Source organism: Ammospiza caudacuta, chromosome 3, assembly GCF_027887145.1.
Source record: "Ammospiza caudacuta isolate bAmmCau1 chromosome 3, bAmmCau1.pri, whole genome shotgun sequence".
Taxonomy (NCBI): domain Eukaryota; kingdom Metazoa; phylum Chordata; class Aves; order Passeriformes; family Passerellidae; genus Ammospiza; species Ammospiza caudacuta.
Genome location: NC_080595.1, coordinates 115,598,121 through 115,622,606, shown reverse-complemented (window position 1 = coordinate 115,622,606; position 24,486 = coordinate 115,598,121). Strand labels below are relative to the sequence as shown.

Here is a 24,486-nt window from a genome sequence, read left to right as displayed (position 1 = left end):
TTGATGGCTCCACATCGCTGGCTGGGTTAATAAAGAGAATAAAAGCGTGGCCCGTGGCCGTGGCAGATTAAACAAATGAGCCATTAAAAGGGGTTGATGGCTCCCTCCCTCTCTGTGCCCACAACGCCTCGGAGCAAAGCAAAACACCACGAGAGCAGGGATGAAAAAGCTTTCAGGGATGGGCTGGGAGTGTGAGCACTGAGAGACAGCCTGTGGCTCCTTCAGGGAGGAATCCTAAGGTCATTCACTAATGGCTTTCCATGGTCTTTCCCGACAGGTGCTGAAGGAGGAGGGCTTTGGCCCCATCACCACGGAGATCCGGGAGGCTCCTGAGTTTTATTACGCTGAGGAATATCACCAGCAGTACCTCAGCAAGAACCCTGGAGGGTACTGTGGCCTGGGAGGGACGGGGGTCTCCTGCCCCATGGGCGTCAGGAAATAGCCTGGGCTTGCTCTACCACCTCCTCTTCATGGTAGGGAGCTTGGGAAGAAAAAGACCAGGAACCCTGATGGATGTTCCTGCAGCATCCGTGGATAAAGATTTGGGAATCTGCTGGGGAGGCTTTCCATAATTATAAGTTTTCAAAAGCCAAAGTAGAGGCAGGAATTGCTCCCATTCTTGCTCTGTGCAGCTCCTGGGGTTTCCTTGTCATCTGGAAAGGTGGAAAGAGATCCAAACTTCTGAAGTTTGGCTTGAAATGCTGTTAAAAGGGGGAATTAGGAGGTGGTTGCACCTGTAGCTGCTTTGCATTTCCAATGCCTGTGGACTTTTTGATTTTTTTTGGGTTAATTAATTTCCTGACGTTCCCAGAGCTTTGACTTCTGGAGATGTGGTTGGGTTCCTTACCTGGAATGTGATGTCTTTGGGAATGTCACAACCCTGGAATGTGATGTCTTTGGGAATGAGGAATTGATCAGATCAGTGATTCTCCCCCCACAACTCCACTCTCACAGCATTTAGTACCACCTTTAGTGCCTATTTTCTGAAATTATTTTAGCCATAAAAAATAAAATTGTAATATGATGCTTCTTTTTGACAGTTCCAAGTGAATAAACACAAAAAGAATTCAGTTTTGTTTCCTGCTCTGCAATAAATGACAGAACAAGAAAAGAACAGTGTTGTCTGTGGTGTGTTCCAAGTGGATATCTGGGCAGATCTAAAACAAAATTATCAAATATTATAAAATGCTGCAGCTTTCTAATTAAACACCAGGGCATTTAAATCTGTATCATCAGTCATGACAGTACAGAGGAGTGGAATTACCCCTATGATTAATTATTACTTTAATAACTTGGGGAGCCCCCACCAAGAGCAGACTCATGGAAAAGGTAACTTGGGGCAGTCTCCAGTGAGTGTGCAGTCAAAAGAGCAGGCCAGCCAGAAAGGGGGGAAAAAAAATCAATTTTTGGATTTATTCATGGGGATCTCAGAGTGCAGACTCAAAAGTGCAGACAAAGGATGCAGGGATGCACAGTTTATCCCATATAGAAATGGGATCCTGTGGGTCCAGAGCTCAAGGAGGGAGCCAGTTTTGGGGGACAGATGGTAGGACTCATAGAGACAAATCCACAGCACCTCCTTCTCCATGGCATTGCTCTCCATAGCTTGGTTTGATGTTTCTTGCTCACCAGCTCAACATTAAAGCTCAAAAAGGCCCAAACCAGCTTCCTGAACATCTTCTGTACCTACACAGCAGAGCAGATCGTGCTCCAAGCTTGGAGAGGCTGAAAATGCTCCCCACAAAGTCAGTGTTTGGGGTTGTACATCCAGTGCTGCAGCCCTGCCCACTGTTTCCAAACATGGGGAGTAAATCTGTGCCAGAAAAATCAGCTCCCCATCTTCCCTCATGCTCCTCAGCTGATGCTGAGCTCATCTCAGCCTCAAAACCCAGAGGAAATCTGTCCTCTTGGCAGACTGCACCTGGGCCAGGCTTACAGGAGCTGCCTCAGGCAGGATTGCCCCATTAGGCTCTTCCTGGAGATGCCCCAAAATGTGCCCACAGCACACTCAGAATTTTGGTTTCTGTGGTAAGTGATCCTGTCCCTAACCTGTCCTGCCATGGAGTTTTCTCAGTGCTCACAGCCAAGTAAACCAGCACTTGTGTCTTATTTCCTTGGCATGAAGTGACAGAGAAGCAAAGAGAGTGAAATAAAGTTTTACCCTCATCCTATGCATTGTCAGCTCCTGTGAAATCCAGACTCCAGTGGGATAATTCCTGATGTGCTCCAAGGCAAAGCATTTCAGGGGCTGAATCATCTGAGGGCTCACAAAATGTCTCCTGGTTCCCTTCCCTTCCTCTCTCTCCCCTCGCCTCCCACTCCATACTGTAATTATTGTTTTGAAACAAGCTGGAAAGTCTTTGGGAAAAACTCTTATTATAGATATCTTCAAGTCTGAGCCTGGCGGAGGATTTTTTAAATTCCTGTCCTGATGGAAATGATGTCTTGGTCTAAAAATCAGCATAATGGTTCCATTGATACTACAATTGGCCCACACCAAAATATTTTGGTACCACAGAATTATTTACTGAAACCTTTGATTTGATTTTGATTTGAGGGTTTTGATTGGGTGCTCTTTGAAAATTGTCCTTTGACAGAGCTGCTGCTTTTTTCTACAAACACAGAATCCCAGGGTGGTTTGGGTGAAAAAGGGACCTTAAAGATCATCCATTCCCACCTCCTGCCATGGGCAGGGACACTTTCCACTATCCCAGTTTGCTCCAAGCTCTGTCCAGCCTGGCCTGGAACATTTCCAGGGATGGAGCAACTCTCCTGTTGAAGTTTGATGGAGAAACTCTCCTGTTTCAGTACATTCAAGTCAATACCCCAGGCATGGTCTAAATGGAGAGAAAATTACGAGGAAATGAGAAAATTAATGTGATGATAGGCTTTGGGATGAAGTTGAAAGTTGATAGAGGACCAGCTCCTGAGGTCTTCAAAGATGCTTCAAGATCCAGCTCATGAAACCCTCCATTGCCATATCCTGTGAGGTTAGCCTGGGATACAGACAGGAATTCCACTTTTCCATGTCCCTGTGAGAGCCAGAGGAAGCCACAAACTTTTGGAAATCCCTGAGCTTGCCCTCAGTGACCCTTTTGCCTCGGGAAGGAGAATCCAAGTGTGGCACCCCCAGGAAGGAGCGGGTGCTGTGATGCTGTGATGTCACCTGGGTTGTGTTGACATGGAATGCAGGCCGTGTCCTGAGGCACCTGCAGGGGCATCACTGCTCTGAGAGCTCTGGGACAGTGTTGGACCAGGCTGGACAGAGATGCTGCTCCTCACCCTCTCCTGTTTAGCTTCACTGACCAGCAGTGTCCAGGCAGGTTTTGTTTCTCAGCATTCTCAGCACAGAAGAGCTGCAGAATATTTAAATGTGGGTAAGTGAAACGGGTCTGGGCTCATTCCTTCTGCTGAGGGAATAAAGGTGTGGCCTGTGCTGCACCTTCCACCCCTTAACAAGGATTTTATCCCACCTGCCTATGGGACATGGTCAGTGGTCCCTCCCACCCCAAATTCCTGGGCAATGTTTGGCAGAGTTTAGGTTTGGGGAGGTGACCGGGATGTCACTTTGGGAGGGATCAAATAACAGATCCAGGGAAGGCATTCTCACCCTGTACTCTGCTGAGACCCCACCTGCAGAGCTGCCTCCAGACCTGGGGCCAACAGCAGGAGGACCTGGAGCTGCTGGAGAGAGACCAGAGGAGGCCACAGAGATGCTCCAAGGGCTGGAGCCCCTCTGCTCTGGAGCCAGGCTGGGAGAGCTGGGGGTGCTCAGCTGGAGAAGGCTCCAGGGACACCTCAGAGCCCCTTCCAGGGCCTAAAGGGGCTCCAAGAGAGCTGGAGAGGGCTTGGAACAAGGGATGGAGGGACAGGACAAAGGGAATGGCTTCCCACTGCCAGAAGGCAGGGATGGATGGGATATTGGGAAGGGATATTGGGCTGTGAGGGTGGTGAGGCCCTGGCACAGGGTGCCCAGAGAAGCTGTGGCTGCCCCTGGATCACTGGAAGTGTCCAAGGCCAGGCTGGATGAGGCTTGGAGCAACCTGATCTGGTGGAAGTTGGAATGGAGTTGGGAATATTATTTTTAAATCCCTCTCACCCCCAACCATTCTGTGATTCCCTGTTTCTCTAATTTCACAGATATTTCTATTTCAGTGCTCAGGGGTGTCCTGCCCCTGTCCAGCACAGGCTGTGACACTGCTGAATGTGTCCAAAATGTCCCTTTTTGTACCCAGGCTGTGGCCTCCGACCATCCTACGAGTCCTTACAGAGCACTGGCAAGAGGATTGGGACAGGGACAGACGTCATCCCTGGGGAATTCCCGTGGCACATCAGCATCCAGAGCCACGGGAAGCACATCTGTGGAGGCACCATCATCAGTGCCCTGTGGATTCTAACTGCAGCACACTGCTTTGCAGATGAGCCGTGAGTGCTCCGGGGCTGGGAGGGCAGCCCAGGCATGGGGAGGGGGATGGAATTCCTCCTGGTGGGTGCAGGGTGTGCATCTCCTCCCATGCCACCATTTGTGGGGATGAAATTCCTTCTGGTGGGTGCAGGGTGTGCATCTCCTCCTGTGCCACCATTGGTGTGACTGAACCCTAAAAACAGGGGTTGTCTCCTCTGGGGGAGACAGGCCCATATTTGAATACAGAAATGTGCAGGAATCTGCATAACCATTCCCAATGCCTTTGGACTTTTTGATTTTCTTGGGTTAATAAATTTCCTGGTGTTCCCAGAGCTTTGATTTGGCTTCAAGTAGAAGGGGAATACTTTGAGGGGTGTGGTTGGGTTCATCCCTCAATACTTTGAGGAGTGGCCTGAGCAGCCTTGGATAAATGCCCCTGATGCTTTTCTGATGGCCCCAAGCATTTCTTGTGCATCCACACCTGTACCAGCACCTTGTAAAAGGTGATGTATTCCATTCTAGCTCATTGTATCCCCCAAATTACCTTTGCTTTCACACACCAAATACCTTCACCTCATGGAGATTTTTAGTTTAAAACAGTGAGTTCTGGGTAAATCAACTCCATGCAATGTCCAACCTTCTGTGAGTCCCCTCCAAAATGTGGCAGCTGAGAATTGCTTGGTGACAAATGACCCATGGCAGGACAGCCTGGAGCAGCTGGCTGGGGACAGCAGGGTCTGAGCAGCCAGCCCAGGGCACAGAGATCCAAAAGATCCAGACCATTCCATTTGCTTGGTAGAGACTGGGTTATTTATAACCTTCATTCACGTTCTACCTCTGCACTCCTCTGCCCTGGAAACCATCCTTTCCTAGGAGTGAGGGTAAATTCCTTGGATATTTACAGCTGAGCTGCCTAAGCCACCAACATGCCCTGCTCTGGGGAGGAGCCACCAACCTTCACAACCCAAATCCTTCATGCTCCCCATGCCCTGTTTTATTTTTAAGGCCACCAGACCTGATGGTGGCAGTGGGGGGAGTGAACCTCAGCCTCCCTCTGGAAGAGTGCAACCCAGACAGCCTCATCCTGCACGAGGAGTTCAACAGGACCAGCCTGCAGAACGACATTGCCCTGATCCTGCTCAGCAACCCCATCGAGTTCAGCACGGAGAAGATTCCTGTCTGCCTGCCCTTTGTGTATGACAGGGACAAGTGGCAGCACTGCTGGGCTTCTGGCTGGGAGAACACCAGTGCAGGTGAGGCGCTGGGCGAGATGCTTTTGCTGATGGAAGATGGGGTTTGTGGCCGTCCTCTCCCTCGAGGGGTTTCCCAGACAAAGTTTCACTCCCCACTTTTTTCTATCTTGACTTTTTTTTTTTTTTTTGGTCAAATAATTAAACCATATATCCCTACATTATCCAAATCACTGGTCATCAATACACCTTCAATTAACCTTCCTCTATATTTCCTAATATCAAAAACAACAATCAACCATCATCATCACTCCACAACCACCCCTAAACAGACATAGAATTAACCCCAGAACTTCCCCCCTCCAAAAAAACCAAACAAAAATACAAACCATGATGATAAATCATCGACCAATCACCCACCAAATTTTATGTTCTTGTAGCTTATAGAGAGCATGACACTGAAAATGTCACGATGGTTTATGCATCCAAAGCCCCCCAGCCTCTGCACATCCACCAATTCCCTGTTCAGGGCAAGAAAAAGTCACCAACAACCCCCAGAGCAAAATCTGGGACCTATTTTGGCACCACATCCAAATTTTGGACCTCATTTTGGCACCACATCCAAACTTTGGACCTCATTTTGACAGCCAGATTAAGACAAGCTCCACCCTGGTGGGTAAATTAGCACAGAATAATGGAATTATTAGGGCTGGAAGGGACCTTAAAGCTCATCTCATTCCAACTCCCTGCCAGGGGCAGGGACATCTTCCACTATCCCAGGTTGCTCCAAGCCCTGTCCAACTGGGTCTTGCACACTTTTCACTTTGTAGGATCCTTGTGGGTATCTTCAGCTTGGGATATTTTATGAATTACCCAATTAGGCTGGGTCTAAAATGGTCTGGAACAAAGGAAATGAGGATTTGGGGCTGTTTTGGCTTAATGCCTCTGTGAGCTGGATTGACTTATTGGTTCTGGCCACTCCTTCCTTCACTCATTTAGGACTGCAGATTGCTGTTGCTAATTGATCTCATTTAAGCCCTAATGAAAGCAGTTCCAGCACTGATTGTGACCCAAAATGTCTGTCCTGAACAAATGTCACTAATTAGCCAATGAGCTGATTCATTATTGGAAAGAATTAATCAGGACTGGGAGGGCAGGGGGGTGCCTTGGAGCTTGTGTGCTCCTTCCCAGGATGCAGTAAGTGAATATTCCATTGAATCCCTGCTATTCTACTTCAATTCTGGGTTTTTTTCTTCATGAAACTCTGCATTTGCCTTCTTAAGCTTCATTTTCCTCCCTAAGCAGTAACACACAACACTCTCACAGTTGTGAAGCTCTCCCCCTTCACCAAGGTAACATATTCCTATTTTCTGTTGAGTAGTTACATAGCATTGAACTTGATCCACAGGATCATGGACTCATGGAATGGTTTAGATTTGAAATGGACTTTTAAATCCATCCAGTGCCACCCCCTGCCATGGGCAGGGAAATTCTTCCACTATCTCAGGTTGTTCCAAGCCCCATCCAGCCTGGCCTTGGACACTCCCAGGGATCCAGGGGCAGCCACAGCTTCTCTGGGCACCCTGTGCCAGGGCCTCAGCACCCTCACAGCCAAGAATTCCTTCCCGATATCCCATCAAAATCTCCTTTTTCCAGTTTGAAGTCATTCCCCCTTGCCCTGTCCCTCCATTCCATATCCCAAAACCTTTTCCAGCTCTTCTGGAGCCCCTTTAGGCTCTGGAAATGGATCTAAAGTCTTCCTAGAGCTTTCTCTTCTCTAGATGAACATCCCCAGCTTCTCTCCATAACAGGAGGGCTTCACCAAAGCATTTTCATCTTTGGGCAATTCCATCTTAGCTGGAAAAGGGATGCAACAACTTTCCATCTTTTAGATCTTGTCATTGAGTGTCAGTTTCCTGGAGGTTCTGGGAGGATTTGGCACAGTGAAAAATGAAACAAGGAGTGAGTTCCAAACAATCTGAAGGTCTCAGTTTTACCCTTCAGTCCCAGGTTCACTTTAGAGAGAAACGTGGGTGAAATAATTGGGGTTTCCAAGTAGCCCAGCACATTTTTCAGTCTTTTTGTCACTTGCAGGTGCCAGCTGTGATTTCTGCATTCCCAACCCAAGGGAAGAATAAAGCAGATATTTCCTTTGTGTCACTTTGGGAAGACACAGCTGGGCAAGGTATGGCCTTGCAGCCCTCCCTGGGGAGAACAATGCTTAGATTGGATATTAGGAAAAAAAAAATCATCCCTGGAAGAGTTGTTGGGCATTGGAACAGCTCCCCAGGGCAGTGGGAGAGTTCCCAAACCTGGAGGAATATAAAAGCCTTGTGGATGTGGCATTTGAGGACATGCGGCAGAGGTGGCCTTGGCAGTGCTGGGGGAATGGTTGGACTGAATTATCTCAAAGGTTGTTTCCAATGTAAACTATTCCATGACTCACTAATTCTAAGATTAGAGTTCTGGGGAAGGTTCAGTGGACTTTGATCTGCAGGGGCTTGCACAGGATCCCATGAAAAGTCCCTCAGACTGAGTTACCAAAAATCCACGAGTGAGAAGCCCCGGGTGTGCAGGGCAGCTCATCTCAGGTGATCACTGAGACCACCAGCAGGAAAATCCATCCCTTTGGGGGTTTCCCAGTATTCTGGCATCCCTGGCAGTATCCAAAGCAAGGCTGGACAGGGCTTGGAGCAACCTGGGATAATGGAAGGTGTCCCTGCCCATGGCAGGGAGTGGGACTGGATGATGTTTAAGGTCCCTTTCCACCCAAACCATTCTGAGATTCTGTGATAAACTCATCATTGCCAACACTTGGGGGTCCCCTGTGTCCCCAAAACCCTACAGTTCTGCCCAGAGACCCCCATTGCCCTGAGACGCTTTAGAAATCCAGCTGAGGTTCTTCCCAAGGGAAATCTCCAGCAGCTTTGTTGATCCTTCTCTTTTCATTTGCTGCAGCATCCCCTGTGCTGCAGAAAACAAAGGTGAAGCTGATCAGCAGGGAGGAATGCCTGAAGCACATCCCACACCTCGTGGGGGATGTGATGTGTGCTGAGACAGAGCAAGGAGAAGGAGAAAAAGGAGGAGGAGGAGGAAGAGGCTGCCAGGTAAAGGGACCATCAGCAAATCCTGATCTGCTTCACAGCCAGGTTACAGCCTGAAAGGAGACAGGAATTGTCCAGGAGCTCCAAGGCAAAATAATTGGGAGGGAAGTTTAATTTGGGGATGTTTAATTTAGATAAGAAACATTTCTCAGGTGAGGTCTTGGCTCTGACCCAAATGGGTTTGGTTGGTCTGTGTGTACCAGAATGAGTCACATCTTGTGGCAGTGTGTTGGTGACAGAGAATGAGGGACTTTTCAAGCCTAAATTACACTCTGAGCAGCATTTGATATCAGGGAGCTGACACAAACACCCAGACACTCAAATGAGGCAAACCAAACTCCCAACTTGTGCCCTCACAGCACATTCCACCCCCAGGATCGCTGGCCTGGTGTCAAATGAGGCATGGAAGCCAAAAATTCACCTTGTCTTTCATGGCATCCAAATTCCAAGCCCTCTCCTGAGAGACTGACAGGGCCTGGGCTCTCTTGCAGCCTCTGGTTCCAGACTGAGATTCCCCTCTTCCACTGGGAAGTGGTTTTTTAGGAATCACAGAGGGGTTTGGTAGGACAGAGCTTTAAATCTCACCCAGTTCCAATGGGCAGGGACATCTTCCACTATCCCAGGTTGCTCCAAGCCCCATCCAGGTGTGTTTTATACATGCCCATGGGTTTGGAGGGGTCTGGATGGAGAGACACATGGATGGACAGCTCCATCCTGTAGGAATTACTCATTGGAGGAGCTAAATCAGCACCCAGGACAGAGAGGGATCCTCTGACCTTTAGGCACAGGCTGGGGGCACCAGCAGTATGGGACACCAAAGGAAAGCTTGCTTTGCAAAAAGATTTTGTGATTAGCCAGAGAGCATCTACCTCTGAAACCATCCAAGGAGTGGCTTTCACCTCTATTAAATTAAATCAAAAAAAATCTTAAAAGAAACCTGCCACAGGACAACATTAACATGATTAAAGGATGCACTGCCCAGCCCAGCCCAGCCTGAAGTTCTGTGGGTGAATGATGCTGGTGAAATAGCAGGAGCACTTGTTCCCAGCAAAATGAATCTCCTGGACTCAGAAAGCTGAAGAAGCAGATATTTAGATCCACAATAATGTCAGAGTTGTCTGAGGAATGGAGTAGGACTGTGAGATTTCCATTTTCTCCTTTTCATGGGTGATAGAACTCAGAATTCAGTGTCTCTCTGATTTTAGTGGGATCCTGACCCGGCAGGAATGCTTTGTAAACTGGAATGAAGGGAACAGGACAAAACCAGAGCTGAGGATAGAAGCTGTACTTTTCAGGGATGAAACAAGTGACAGGACTTGCCACCAGATTTTGCTGGAGGGGAAGTATTTTGTTGTTGGATGGTTTTCTGGATTTCTGAGAAATGCTCATTAAAGCCATGGGGGACACATTTTGACCTCACCAGTCTGGGTCTGCAACCCAGTGGCTTGTCCTGGTCATGGCCTGGGACAGGACAGGGCTGAACTTGATGCTTCTTCTGCAGCAGGGACCACTGGGCAGAATCCCAGAATTATTTAGGTGTGGTGGTGTTCACAGGGGTCCCAGGATGAGGGGAGAGATGAGAATGTTGACTCCATGTTTCAAAAGGCTTGATTTATTATTTTGTGATATATATTACATTAAAACTATACTAAAAGAGTAGAAGCAAGGGTTTCGTCAGAAGGCTGGCTAAGAATAGAAAAAGAATGAATAACAAAGGCTTGTGACTGACTGAGACAGGCCAGATACCTGGGCTGTGATTGGCCATTAATTAGAAACAACCAGCATGGGCCAATCCCAGATGCACCTGTTGCATTCCACAGCAGCAGATAATCATTGTTCACATTTTGTTCCTGAGGCCTCTTGGCTTCTCAGGAGAAAAATCCTAAGGAAAGGATTTTTCATAAAACATATCCATGACATTTAGGTTGGAAAAGCCCTCCAGGATCACTGAGTCCATCCTGTGACCAATCCCTACCTTGTCCCCAGCTCAGAGCACTGAGTGGCACATCCAAACCTTCCTCAGATACCTCCAGGGATGGGGACTCCAAACCTCCCTGGGACAACCCCTCCAATGCTTGACAGCCCTTTCCACGAAGAAATTCCTCCTGATGTCCAATCTAAACCTCCCCTGGCACAGTTTGAGGCTGGTTTCCCTTATCTTAGAGCAGAGCCTGACCCCCCTGGCTGTTCCCTCCTGTCAGGGAGTTGTGCAGAGCCACAAGGTCCCCCCTGAGCCTCCTTTTCTCCAGGCTGAGCCCCTTCCCAGCTCCCTCAGCCCCTCCTGGTGCTCCAGCCCCTTCCCCAGCTCCATTCCATTCCCTGGACACTTTCCAGCCCCTCAATGTCCCTGTTGGAGTGAGGGACAGAACTGGACAATGAATCTGCACTGTGGACAGTGTAAGGATTGCCTGTAAGGATTGCAGGGTTTGTGTCAGATGAGAGTGAGGCCAGATTTCAAAATGCCCAAATCCTTCACATCCTCATCTCTGTGGTGGAGACAGAGCAGAATAGGGTTGCTCTGCTCCATCCAGCTGTCTCCTGGGGAACTTCCAGGCTCCAGGAGCCCCCCCCAAGTCCCTGGGGAGAGGCCAGGAAGGATCAGAAGCTTGGGCAAGTCAGAGATTCCTGGTCAGGGAACAAACCCTGGAGAGGCTGAGTTTGCTCCAGTAGCTGCAGCCCAAGGAAGTCTGGACACAGAGGAGATAAAAGCCTGGTATTAACCTTTCCTGGGATTTTCTGAGGATCAGGATTCATGCTTTCATGTCCAGAGCCAGGCTAAGGCAGGAAAGTTGCTGGACTAGAGGTTGTAAATCCACATGATCCACATCAGGATCCAGATGTGTGACTGTTATGGAGGGAACAACTTTTCACACAGGGACACAGTGACAGGACAATTTAGAATGGTTTTAAACCAGGAGAATAGATATTTAGATGGGATATTAGGAAGGACTTCTTCCCTATGAGGGTGGTGAGGCCCTGGCATAGGCAAAGCTGTGGCTGATCCATCCCTGGAATTGTCCAAGACCAGGCTGGACAGGGCTTGGAGCAACCTGGGATAGTGGAAGAAATTCCTCCTGATGTCCAACCTGAACCTCCCCTGGTGCATCTTGAGGGCCACCCCATGAATAGAAAAGCCAAGAATGAAAAGGCTCAGACATTTCACCAGCTGCCCTCATACCAGACCAGCCTAATTTGTGGAAAACTGACCATGTTCCTCCAATAACTCAAGGAGATTGAATAGCAGAGCTCCCAAGTATTTGTACCTAAAAAAAAAAAAAAAAAAAAAAAAAAAAAAAAAAAAAAAAAAAAAATCCATTCCCTTAAAAAGAAAAAATCTATTCTATCCCAATTCCCTGGCAGTTCTACAGACAAATATATGGATTGGCTGGGAATTAACACTACCAGGAGCTGTAATTGACTTATAGTTCTATTTAGTCATAAACATTAACATTAATGGATGTTCAGGGGGTACAAGTGCTAAAGAACAGACACTGGAGATGGCCTATGTATTATTTTTCTGTGTGCTACATTTCTTCCATGACCCCATGAACCACAATTGATGTCTCATTCCTTGCTTTCTTAAGCATCTTTTGTTAGGCTCTGATGCAATGATAACTTGAACAATAATTAGAGTATAAGGGACTCACAAAGAAAATGCCTCCTTCAGTGCCTTCCCTGCCCAGGCAAAATTCAGTAAATGGCCCAATTATAGTTCAGAGGGGCTGTGGGGGGAGCTCTGATGTGATGATTAGGACAAAGTGTGTTCAGCTGGAGTCACAGGTCACCCACAGTTCAGCAGCACATGAAGGGGGGCCAGGCCCTGCTCTGATTCCAGGGGAAGGGATTGCTGTGTGACCCCCAGGAGCAGTGGGGTGGTTCCAGCTCAGGTGAGTCCTGGGCTGCAGGTATCCACCCCCTCCTACAGCCTGCAGTAGGCAGGGATTTGGCCATAAATCACACAGTGGTTGGGGTTTAAAGGGGCCTTAAAAATCATCTGGTTCCAACATCCCACTATCCCAGGTGGATCCAAGCCCTGTCGAGCCTGGTCTTGGACATTTCCAGGGATCCAGGGGCAGCCACAGCTGCTCTGGGCACCTTGTGCCAGGGCCTCCACATCCTCCCAGGGAACACTTCCTTCCCAATATCCTATCTATCCCTGCTTTCTTTCAGGTTAAAGCCATTCCCCCTAGTCCCATGTCTAAAAATGCCCTTTACAGCCTCTGGGGTGCTCAAGGCTCTCACCCCACAGAGCTGGAGCAAAAGCAGCAGTTTTTGTGCAAACCTGGATGGGGTTTTCCAGCCATTTTACAAACGTCTATTTTATAACCATCAGCATCTACAGAACCATCTTTCCATCAACAGGGAGAAAAACCCATCCCCTGGTGATGGGAGTCACTGAGGTTGTTTTAAGCATCTGTGTGTGTTAAAATGACACCAAGCACTTTGTGTGTGTTTATTGCTCCCCATGAACTGAAATCCAGCTGAAGGGATTTAGCTGACAGAGGGGTACTTGGCTCTAAGGCATGACAGTTGTTACATTTAATTCTCTATTAGACACCCCAGGATATCCCCTGGTATCCCACTGCTCCCACCTCAACCTTTGCTCCAGTGATTGCAATGGGAGCCTGACACTGGCACTGGAAAAGGTCTGGCATCCTCTCACAAGGTCTTGCCTCCTTTTGCTGCTCCAAACATGGGCTCAAAACTGCCAAGAAAGATTAGTGAAATAGAATTTTCTGAAGGAAAGAATCCTGCAAATGAAAACTGTGTTTTTATAGGCAGTTGTCATGGATTCAAGGAGAAGAGCACAAACCAGGATAGTGTGGTCAGTCCCTGAAGCTGCTCAAAAAACCTGAACAGAGGTGGTTAAATTATGGTCTGGCTGCAGTCTGTAGGGATGGGGAGCATCCACAGGAGCTCTCAGGTCCTTCTGCTGTCTCAGTTTGGAAAGACAGGAGTCTGCTAAGGAAGGCAGGAGCCTCCCCTGAAATGGAAAATGTAAACCCCCTCTCTTCCAATTGCTATAAATTTTAAATTAAGGGGCTGTCAGACCAAAAATATGGGAGCAGGAAATAACAGTTCTTTAATAGGGAAGAAAATAAAAAGATAAAATAAACAATGCAGTAAATTAAACCAACACTGACAGAGTCAGAACACAACCTGACGCTCTCTTGGTCAGGGTGTTGGTAGCAGTCCCATTGGAAATGTGGCTGCAGCCCTCCTGGAGTGTCAGGTGGGGTTCTGTTGGAGCAGAGATCCTGTTAAAAAGGGTGTATTCTTCCTCCAAAGATACAGGGGAAGAAAGAGGCAGCTGCTGTTCTTCTGGGAAATCCAGTGGAAAATCCATATTGGTGTTCCAGGATCTCCAGATTATATCTGGGTAGGAATGCTTGGCTCCTCCCTCTGGGCTCACATCGCCCAATGGGATGCTGTAGTTCTTATCAGTCATGCAGTGACATCCAATAGCCTGTTATCAGCAGATGTCTCCCCAGAGGGAGGAGTGATTGTGGAAGAGATAAGGCAAACTGCCCACTTGACAAAAGACAACTGCCATACAGATGATGATAGAATCCATCTTACCTTGCAACCTGGAACATCTGCCTATCAGCCAAATGTTCCCTGGGGCCAGGAGTCAAAACTATCCACATTTCAGTCCAAAGTCATTACAAACTGCACAAAAGTACTTTATTATTGTATCTTACCTTAAAAATAGAATCACAGAATCACTGAAGTTGGAAAAGCCCTCTGAGATCATTGAGTCCAACCATTCCCCCAACACTGCAAAGGCCACCACAAAACCATGTCCCCAGGTGCCACATCCACCTGTTTTCTGAACATTTCCAGAGTTGGTGACTCCACCACTGCCCTGGGCAGATGTGCCAGGGCTGGACAACCCTTTCAGTGAAGACATTTTTCCTAATATTCAATGTAAGCCTCCTGTGGTGCAATTTGAGGCTGTTTCTTTTTTTCCTCTGGAAGAGAGTGATCCACTCCTCACCCTTGTCATGGATTTCCCATCACTGATCTATTGCTACCACCATGAGGTGTTTCTTTTCCCTGAGGGACAGATTGCTTCAAGCAGCAAGGTGTCCTGGGAAGCCCAGAACAAAGCAGTGGAGAGGTGTTTCTGCATTTGCAGTCCCTTCAGTTTTCTTCTGAAGGGTCCTTTGATGTGCAGCTCACAAGAATCAGAACAGTTTTCCTTCATTTTTTTAGGGCTTTCATCACTTTATCATTTTATGGTGTGGGCAGACAAGTGAGCACATGCAGGCTCTGATTGCTTCATTCTTTAATCTGTGAGAAATTAATTCCCAATGCAAGACCCTGTGATGATGATGAGGATGATGTTGAGTGTCTCTTGTGCTTTCTTTCTCTGGGTCATAGATTTTATTCCCTTAGACCGAAGCTATTTGGGAGTCCAGCTTGGCTTTGTGTGCCTGATGGGGAGCAGAACTCCTCTGGATCCAGCTGAACACAAAATCCCAGCTTGCCCTGGGAGTGGGGAATGGCTGTGATGACTCAGAGGAGCCATTTCTCATTCACTGACAGCTCTGAGGGGAAGCTGTGACTCACAGGCACATCCAAATTCTTTAAAGGAGTTGCCAACCCTGTGGAAGAGAGTGGTTCAACCATCTAACACATTCTGAGATTCCCAAAACCCTTGCAAGGAGATTCCTCACCAGGGGTTCATGGAGAAACTGGGCTGTCATGAAGTGGAAGGGACTTGGACAGAGAAAGAACTTACAGGGATATTTTTGTTGGCATCCATGCAAGGAATTTTGATGTTCCAGGAGGGCAAATGCCAAGATGACCAAGTTGGCCAATGCCACAGCGTTTTTCAAAGGGACCAAAGTGAAAGGTGGCTGTGCAGAGGTGCATCAGGTCCCATTATTCTGAGTGACTGGGAGTTAAAACAGCAGCTGCAGCTCATCATTGATAAAGGAAAAAAAATAATGGATATATGGAGAAGCAATTCCAGCTGTACACTGGCCATAATAGACTCTAATTTAGCTATTACCATGTCAGAAGAACTATGACTAGTCCTTCAAAAACATCAGCTTGAGGCTCTGGGGAGGTCAAAAGGGCAATGAGAGCATTAGGAATTATTAGGGCAGGAATAAGTGGCAAAGCAAATGTGTTGTGCCGGGGCCCTTCTCCTGGAAGCCTGCCTGTGTGTGATTCCTGTCTGCTCCATCTGAGAAAGGAGTGGTAATTTCAGAAAAGGAGGAGAGTGGAACAGGAGGGATGAACAGGGACATGGAAGAGCTCCTGGCAGAGCAAGACTCTGAGGCTCTCAGCAGAGATGTCTGATGGGGACTGGACACATTCCCAGCCTCATGGGCACCATGGAGAGGAGTCAAGAGCTGTCCTCGTGTCACTGCTGCTCCAAGCACATGAAGGAATGGTGTCAGATGGCCTCATCAGGCAGCAGACCTAAAAACAAAGAGAAGGAAGTGTTTTTTCTTCCATCAGATAATTAAACTATGGGAGTCGCTGACCAGGATGTTGTGGGTATTTATCCTTAAGGGATAAATGGATTCAAAAAGCAATTAGGCAATTTCCTGGATGAAGATCTCTCTGAGGCCATTAACCACTGGGATGTAAATACAACTCTGTAAATACTGGTCCTGTTCCTCCTCCTCCTCTTCGCCTGAGCACTTGACAGCCAGAGACAGGAGTCTGGGCCACAGGGGTTTGGCCAGAGGCATCTGCTCTGTCTGTGCCACTGCAGTCACTAATGGCCCTGCTGACATCACACTGGGTGAATTTGGGTCATCTTCTCCCATTTTCCAGCCAGGGGATGGAGGGACAGAGGAGCTGAAGGCTCTCAAAGGGTTTGTGTGAGAGCAGTCCAGTTGCCCTGTATTACCTGGTGCCTTTCTGGTACCTGAACATTAATGTGGCCACAACCTCCTTCCTCCAACTCGAAAAACAGCTGGAAACAGCTGGGCAAATGATATTCTGCCTCTAGCAGCTCTGATGGGCACTGCTGTTATTCCCAGTGTTGTTATTCCTTTGCTGATTGTCTCCAATTTGCACAGAGCTCACCAACATGAAAATGAAAGGAGCAATGACTTGCAGGGATTGTGCATCCACCTAATGAGGATCAGATGAGTTGTTCTCCCACCCCCAGAGCTTCTCCCACCTCGGAAGATTTATGTGGCTGAACATGTTTGCTCTGATCAATGACTGTGCTGCAGACACGAGTACAAATGTAAAAGAGAGATTACACTTTTGATCCAAAGCCCACTAAAGGCAGCAGAAAGGCTCCTGATGCTCACAAAAAAAAAAAAGAGGTTTTGGTCGCAGTGAAAAAGATGAAATTTTTGGTCAGCTTCAGTGAACAAAGCACCTTGTTAGGCAGTGACAGATTTTATGCAACCCACAGCTATTTATCAGTGAATGTATCATTGCTTTCACCTCTCCTAATGGGAGGATTAACATGTTTAAGGCAGAAATTCAGCACCAGATCTGATTTGCTGCATTTGCTTTTCACTCATCTTTGAGATCACAAGAAACATGAAACAGAAGCAAAGCTGCTATTTTTAGTTTGGTTATTCCAATCCAGAAACTTGGCACTTAGAAGGAAAAGCAGGAGCAGGTATCTGGTGTGGGTTGCTGACCAGGATTGCTTCAGCACCAGGATGCAGGAGCCTGAAAAAGCAGCCTTTAATAATTCTTCGATCCTCAGAGTCATTACCCTGAGCGTTCATTAAATTAGCGTTACTGGAAGCATCACAGAGCTGAGATAATTGTCCCAGCACTCAAAAACTCGCTCCTCCCACACCCTCTCCTACACAAGGATGGAAAACCTTGGGCCGGCATTCCTGAAGGCTTAAGGTGGATACAGGGATATTCAGAAATGTCCAAGGACTGAGTTTATCCTCTCCATCTTTAGTCCTATAAACACCAAGCTCCTGATTCATGCATGCTGCTGCTGTAATGATGTGAGATTATCACACGGAGAGGATGATTTGGCCCATTTTGTGATAAAATCCTCATGTTAAATAGCTGAAGAGAAATGGCATGTGAGAAGTAGCACCCAGGAAGCAGAGCAGCTCAGCCCGTGTGGAAAGAGATCTGGATTTGGGTGCCAGGGCTTGTGGATTAGGGAAATGGATTTGCAGCTGCTGCCTGGGCTGCTCAGAGGATTCTTGAACTCCCTTCCTGCCCAAGATTTCAATCACCGATCCCCCAAACATCCCCATTTTTCCACCAACTGGACAGGGAACCGAACGGACGTGGCTAAAGAGGAAAAGAAGGGAAGAGCAGATCTGGTTTGAGAGGGAAGCAGGGTTTAAATGGGGATCTCTGGCTCTGCCTCCGGTCCGCATCCCTGCCCTGACCGCGATGTGACAATTCCCATGGGGACAGAGACAGGGCATCAGGAATTCTCTGCTGCTCTGAGATAGAAGATCCTTTACAAGTGTGAACAGCCTCCAAATTGGAGCTAAAACTGATCTGTGCAGGGGCTCGGCTGGTGCTGAAAATCTCCTCTATTTTGTTGGTTTTTATTTTCTTTTTTTCTTTTTTTCTTTTTTTTCTTTTTTCTTTTTTTCTTTTTTCTTTTTTCTTTCTTTTTTCTTTTTTTTTTTTTTTTCCTTTTTTTTCTTTTTTCTTTTTTTCATTTTTTTTTATTTTATTTTGCTGCTGGCAAAAGCTGCAGCGGAGCATCCTGAGCTCACACTCTCCAGACTCTGCTGGTTATTCCAGTGTTGGAGGCTCCCAGCACCTTCTTCTCGCCTCCAAGATAATCAGGATAATGCTTTAGTCCATTCCTGCCCTGAGGGGATCCGCAGTGAAATCCCCGGGAATCGAATCGTGTGTGGATGCTCATTCATCCCAACATCCCAACAGGATGCCACTGCAGCTCCAAGGTCACCTCTGTGGTTTTCACGGGAATTCTTGGCTGAAATGGGGTCAGGAAACCTCTTTTAGATGCTGAGTCTGAAGAGGGTCCAGCAGCACTGCTTGAGGTGCAAGGATGTGGCCATAATAACAATTAACAATGTTGGTTTTATGTTTGGACTCAATAATCTGAAAGGTCTTTTCCAGCCTAAATCTCTGGTCTTTGTTAGTCCCTTCCAGCTCAGGATATTCTGTGATTCTACAAACATTTCCTCTGCATTTATCTTAATTTTTAACTCCTGAATGAATACTGAACTAGAAAAAAAAAAGGAAAAAAAGAAAAGATAAGAATATTAATGACCAGAGCCCTCCAGCTACTGGAGTGGGAATTCAGCCATAAACTTGAGCGAGTGCTGATGAGCTGCACAGGGAACTTCAGCCCCTTCCTTGCTTGTTAATTAATGTGTGTTAGCTCAGTGTAGCTGCTGGCAGAAGGAGTTCCATCCATTAATGACAAAGATGTTTCCCAAAGTAGTGTGCAAACAGGGAAGGACAACATTTCCCAGTAAAGTTTGCTGTCTTGGGAAATGGATTTGTATTGAATTTGTTTACCACAAGTGCTGGTTAGGAAAGGTGGAAAAAAGATTCAAGGCCACTGTGGAAGTAAATTTATTTATAGCAGGGACTGAAGATGTCCTGGAATCCCAGACTGGTTTGGCTTGGAAGGATATTAAAAATCCTCTAGTACCTTCCACTATCCAAGCTCCAAGCCCTGTCCAGCTTGGAACTTCCAGGGATCCAGGGGCAGCCACAGCTTCTCTGGGCAACCTTTGCCAGGGCCTCCCCACCCTCACAGGGAAGAATTTCTTCCCAATATCCCATCTAACTGTTCTCTGGCAGTGGGAAGCCATTCCCTGTGTCCTGTCCCTCTGCCATTCCCTGTGTCCTGTCCCTCTGTCCCTTGTCCCAAGTCCCTCTCCAGCTCTCCTGGAGCCCCTTTAGGGGCTCTGAGCTCTCCCTGAATCCCTCTCTTCTCCAGGTGAGCGCCCCCAGGTCTCACACAGCTTTTCCTCAGAAAAGTGATACACCTGCCTTGGGTGGATTTTGTGCTGCTTTCTCTTATCCCTGGGTTTGTGTCCAGAGATTCCAGAGCTGGATGTGCTCTTGGTGCTCCAGCTACAGCAGCCATATTGAAGATTGCAACGCAAGTTGTTTTTAATTACCATCTGTATGGCAGTTGTCTTTTGTCAAGTGGGCAGTTTGCCTTATCTGTCTCTTTGAGTGACCACATTCACACCTCCCTCAGCAGGGGACATCTGCTGATAACAGCTATTGAATGTCACTGCATGGCTGACAAGAGCTTTAACATCCCATTGGGAGATGTGAGCCAAGAGGGAGGAGCCAAGCATTCCTACCCAGATACAATCCAGAGGGTTTTGAGACACCAGCACGGCTTTCTCCACGGGATTCCCCAGAGGAACAGCAGCTGTCTCTTCTTTCCCTGGATCTTCAGAGGATAAATACATCCTTCTCTCCTTCTCTACAGATCCCCCTTGCTCCAACAGAACCACCCCTGACACTCCAGGAGGGCTGCAGCCACATTTCCAATTGGACTGCCACCCACACCCCACAGGGTGTCAGGTTGGGTTCTGACTCTGTCAGTGTTGTTCTAGTGTACTGCACTGTTTATTTTATGCTTTATTTTTTTTCCCTAATAAAAACCTGGTACTTCCTGCTCCCATATTTTTTGCCTGAGAGCCCCTTAATTTAAAATTTATAGCAATTCAGAGGGGTGGGGACGGTTTACATTCTCCATTTCAGGGGAGGCTCCTGCCTTCCTTAGCAGACTCCTCTCTTTCCAAACCAAGACAAGCCACCAGGAGAATATTCGTCTTTTTGAGGTGGCTGCAACCTGACTTTGAAGCGTTGCCCACATTGAGTGAGTGGTCCTTGCAGCAGCAGGAAAGTTTTCAGGCAAGTTACTGTGGCTTCAAGAGGGATTTGTCAGGATTATTGTTCATCTGCTGCCCAGTTTCTGGCTGCCAGCCCCCAGAATTCACAGTGGCAGGTACGCAGCACCTCCAGCAGCAGCTTTGCAGAGGAGACAAGGACTGAGTTTGCAGTCACAGCAAATGTTCCTTTTCTCTCTGGGATGGTGTCTCTTGCTGACAGCTCTCAGGTGTCCTCCTGGGGCCACAGGAGCATGTGGAAAAGGCTGGGAATGACAGGGACTCAGTACACTGAGCCAGAGCTTGGGACTGATCTCCTCCTCTTGTCTCCTGTATCTATTTATTCTGCAGGATCTGTGAAATTTCGAATCCAAATTCCCTTTTTTCCCTTCCCCAAATCCTCACAAACCTGGGACACAGACTGATTTTCCCACTCAGGCTGCTCTGAGGGACCTGAGGTTGGATCCTGCTGTAACATTCCTGCTTCTGCCACAGGTGGACAGCGGAGGACCTGTGGTCTGCAGCTACTGGGATACCATGAAGTGGTTCCAGGTTGGCATCATCAGTGGAGGAAACCCAAACCACAGGATTTTGACACCTGTTTTCAGCTACCAGGAGTGGATTGAGAAGGAAACAGCCATAAGGGGAAAACCATTCTTCACTGAGGGTGTGGACAGTGGAACACATGTCAGGGTTGTTCGTTCCAGGGCTGGAACACAGGTGGTATTTCTGGGGTATTTTCTCCTTTTATTCATCTTTTTAATAGCAATTAAATTACCCTGAGAGAAGGTTTTTGAAAATAAAAGTCAGAACTCCCACTTCATTCTTTTTTTCCTCAGGCCAACCTGCTCCATGTCACTGACATGGACACAGGGACCAACAGGAGGTGTCACAATGAGACAGGGAGGGAGGCAGAGGGAGGAGAAATGAAACGAAGGAGGCAGAATTTGGGCTAGAATGGCCATAATCCTCTGGAAAACACAGATATTCCACACTACTGGGTCACACTGGACACGGTTGTTCGCTAAGTGAAGATGTGGCATCTGAAGGTGCTGATCCCCTTGGAAAGTTGAAACCCAAAGGAAGAGATCCACTCACTCATTATCATTAGTTGCTGTAGGATAGCTCTGGGCTTTTCAATCTTACAGATTAGCTGGACTAATTTATTTAAGTCTGATTTTAACGGATTTTATTTTTACTAAGAGCACCCACAGAGAGCTCAGCCCCTGCTCAGGTGCTGTCAAACTTCTGGGACAGAACCACTGTGGCACTGGAAGAGGTTGCCCAGAGAAGCTGTGGCTGTCCCTAGATCCTTGGAAATGGCCAAAGCCAGTTTGGATGGGGCTTGGAGCAACCTGGGATAGTGGAACCTTAAATCCCATCCCATGGCTCTGGTTGGGATGGGGTTTAAGGTTCATTCCAACCCAAATAATTTTAGGATTTTGTGATGAGAGAAATATTTGGGAGCTGTCCAGAAAATGCTGCCTACAAAAACCCTTCAGTCTTATAAATAATCAGAATTAATCCCTTGCAAGTCAATGGCAAAGCAAAAGGAAAGAGATTTGTTCCCCCACTCTATTAGAAGTGTGTTTTTTTCTGAATTGCTGAGAGCTTCACATCCCAGCTCCACATCCCAGCCTGAGCTGGTCCTTCACATCCTTCCATCCTTCCTTTATTGATCTCCAGCATTCCCAACATGTTCTGCTGCTCACAAGGAGGTTTCAGCTTTTCTTGGAAGTGATGGGGAAGGAGAGAGGCAGCAAAGTCCCCTTCATGTCCCACCTTTGCGTAAAAGCACCTGCAATTTGCAGCAATGATAAAACCCAGTGAATGTGCAATGGGACAGAACCTCACAAATTGGTTTTAATTACCTTGATATTTTCTGGCTAGCTGGCAGAAAAGCCTTGTAAATGAGAATTAATTCATTTACCTTAAGCTAATGCAAACCCATCTTGGCATAAAAGTCAGGCTTTATTTTCTGTGTTATCTGAGCAGAAAATAATGCTTAATTATTATTAGTTCTGAGTAATGCTTATGAAAATTGCTCCACATTAATTTCACATGGCTGACTGGCTAATGGATGCATAAGGGTCTTGTAACCCTTTGCAAAAAGACTAATAAGAGCTAAAAACAAGGGGAATATATTACTTTAACAGCTATTAGTAGCAGACAGTGTCTGCTGGCATTAATACCTATATTTATTTTCCTTTCTATTAATAATATATCAACAGATTCTGGAAGCCATGGACGTCAGGAAATATTTCCTAATGTTGCAATCTCTTCAGCTGCGGAATTGTTTCCCCCAGAGGAAATGAGAGAAGTCCTCCTGCTTAAATTATTTTAATGTAGGGGTTGTATAAAGCACTTTTGTCTCCAGCACATGGCAGGGAAAAAGCCTGGGCTTACAGGGGCGTACAAAATGACCCAGTAGGTCTTTTCCATCAGAAGCATTTGCAAATTGATCATGGCCTGTGCTAAATGAAGGCAGGGCACTGCTGCTCTGGGCTTTGATTCATCCTGCTCTTTATTTATTCAATGGATTTGGGGATAACTTTGTGCTTGGTGCCTCAATTTCCCTGCTTGTAAATTGAGACCATGAAAGGGGCTTGCTTTCCTATGTGGAGCATCACTTCTGCAAGTTCAGACCAGCAAAGAAATAAACAGGAAAAACCTTTCCCTCTTTATTTAAAACATCATAAAACTCAGTAAAGTGAATTCATCTCTGTTACTTCTTCCACTGTTCAATAATTAGGGTGAGAAAGGACACGTCTGTTTAACTTTCCAGGCTGCAATTAGGTCTGATGAAAACATCTTGATACTGTGTTTTTTTCTGAGGGTATTTGGGTGTTCAGGGAGTGTTCTGATTGTGGACTTGACAGGAATATTTTGGAGTCATTCAAAATCAAAATGCAGCTGTTCAATGGGACACATTATTTGTTTTAGCTTTCCAGCATTGGTGTAAATGTTCATTATGTTATAGTATTCTGTATTTGTAGAATCCCAAAATGGTTTGTGTTGGAAGGGACCTTAAAGATCACCTTATTCCACCTCCTGCCATGGACAGGGAGAACTTTCACCATCCCAGGTTGCTTCAAACCCTGCCCAACCTGGCCTGGAATACTTCCAGGGATCCAGGGGCAGCCGCAGCTTTTTTTGTCTTTTTTGGGTTTAGAACATCAAAATGAAACATTTCCATGCTGAAGGACCTCAACATCTATGTTTCAGTATGTAGCTGGCAAAGCTCACTTCTTGTCCTAACTTACAGCTCATTTCTTATTGCCCCTCCCTTCTTTCCAGAGACGGATTTTGTTTGCATCACTACACCTTTAGCAGCAAATAAACAGGATATGGAAATGCTTAGAGACCTGGGAAAACATCTGTAAGAGGATTCAGGGAAAAAAAAAATAGGAGGATATGAGTACTCAAGCAGAGAAAAGAGATGGTCAGGAGCTGCTTGCACATTTTGCTGAGGAGATAAGAAGAAAAGCCCCCCTGAGCACTGAAGGCAGCAATTTAAAAGCCAATACATCAAAGTAATTTTGGCTTAGTTCTGCAGAGATTAAGGGCTTTGTGTACCCACTTTGTGTTTCCCTGTCTGCCCAATCCCAGCTGGAGCAGGGCGCTCGGGGAGATGATGATGATGTTTGTGCAAATTTGGCAGCGAGAGCTGGTGGAGGTGAAGGGTGGGGAGGGCTCCAAGCACGTTTGTGTGGCTCCACTCCAGAGAAGGAAGGTGGGAAAAGCAGCAATCCCTGGTCACAGGTAAATGCTGCTGGAGAAATCCAACCTTCACTCATCCTCCTGGTGGAAGGGATCCACCCATCCCATCCTGCCCATGAGATGAGCCTTAGGGTCCCTTCCAACCCAAAATATTCCATGAATCTGTGATTCAATCCCTGGTCACAGGTAAGTGCTGCTGGAGAAATCCAGCCTTTACTCATGCTCCTGGTGGAAGGTGTGCCTGCCCATGGGATGAGCATTAGGGTCCC

General features: G+C 47.0%; 2 protein-coding genes across 3 annotated transcripts in view; both read left to right on the top strand.

Annotated features, from left to right (window-relative positions):
• The window catches only part of MSRA (methionine sulfoxide reductase A), a 240,447-nt gene extending 239,369 nt beyond the window's left edge, over window positions 1-1,078 (top strand). For both annotated transcript variants that reach the window (XM_058801816.1, XM_058801817.1), the window contains exon 6: window positions 278-1,078. In XM_058801816.1, the coding sequence (XP_058657799.1) occupies window positions 278-442 (165 nt within the window). In that variant the 3' untranslated portion in view covers window positions 443-1,078. The remainder of the gene's footprint in view (window positions 1-277) is intronic.
• Window positions 1,079-3,268: 2,190 nt separating this feature from the next.
• Window positions 3,269-21,280, top strand: PRSS55 (serine protease 55). The gene is made up of 5 exons (XM_058801524.1): window positions 3,269-3,323; window positions 4,236-4,425; window positions 5,411-5,658; window positions 8,554-8,702; window positions 20,993-21,280. Exons 1-5 carry the CDS (start codon window positions 3,269-3,271, stop codon window positions 21,278-21,280), a joined length of 930 nt encoding a protein of 309 aa, XP_058657507.1.
• Window positions 21,281-24,486: the final 3,206 nt, after the last annotated feature.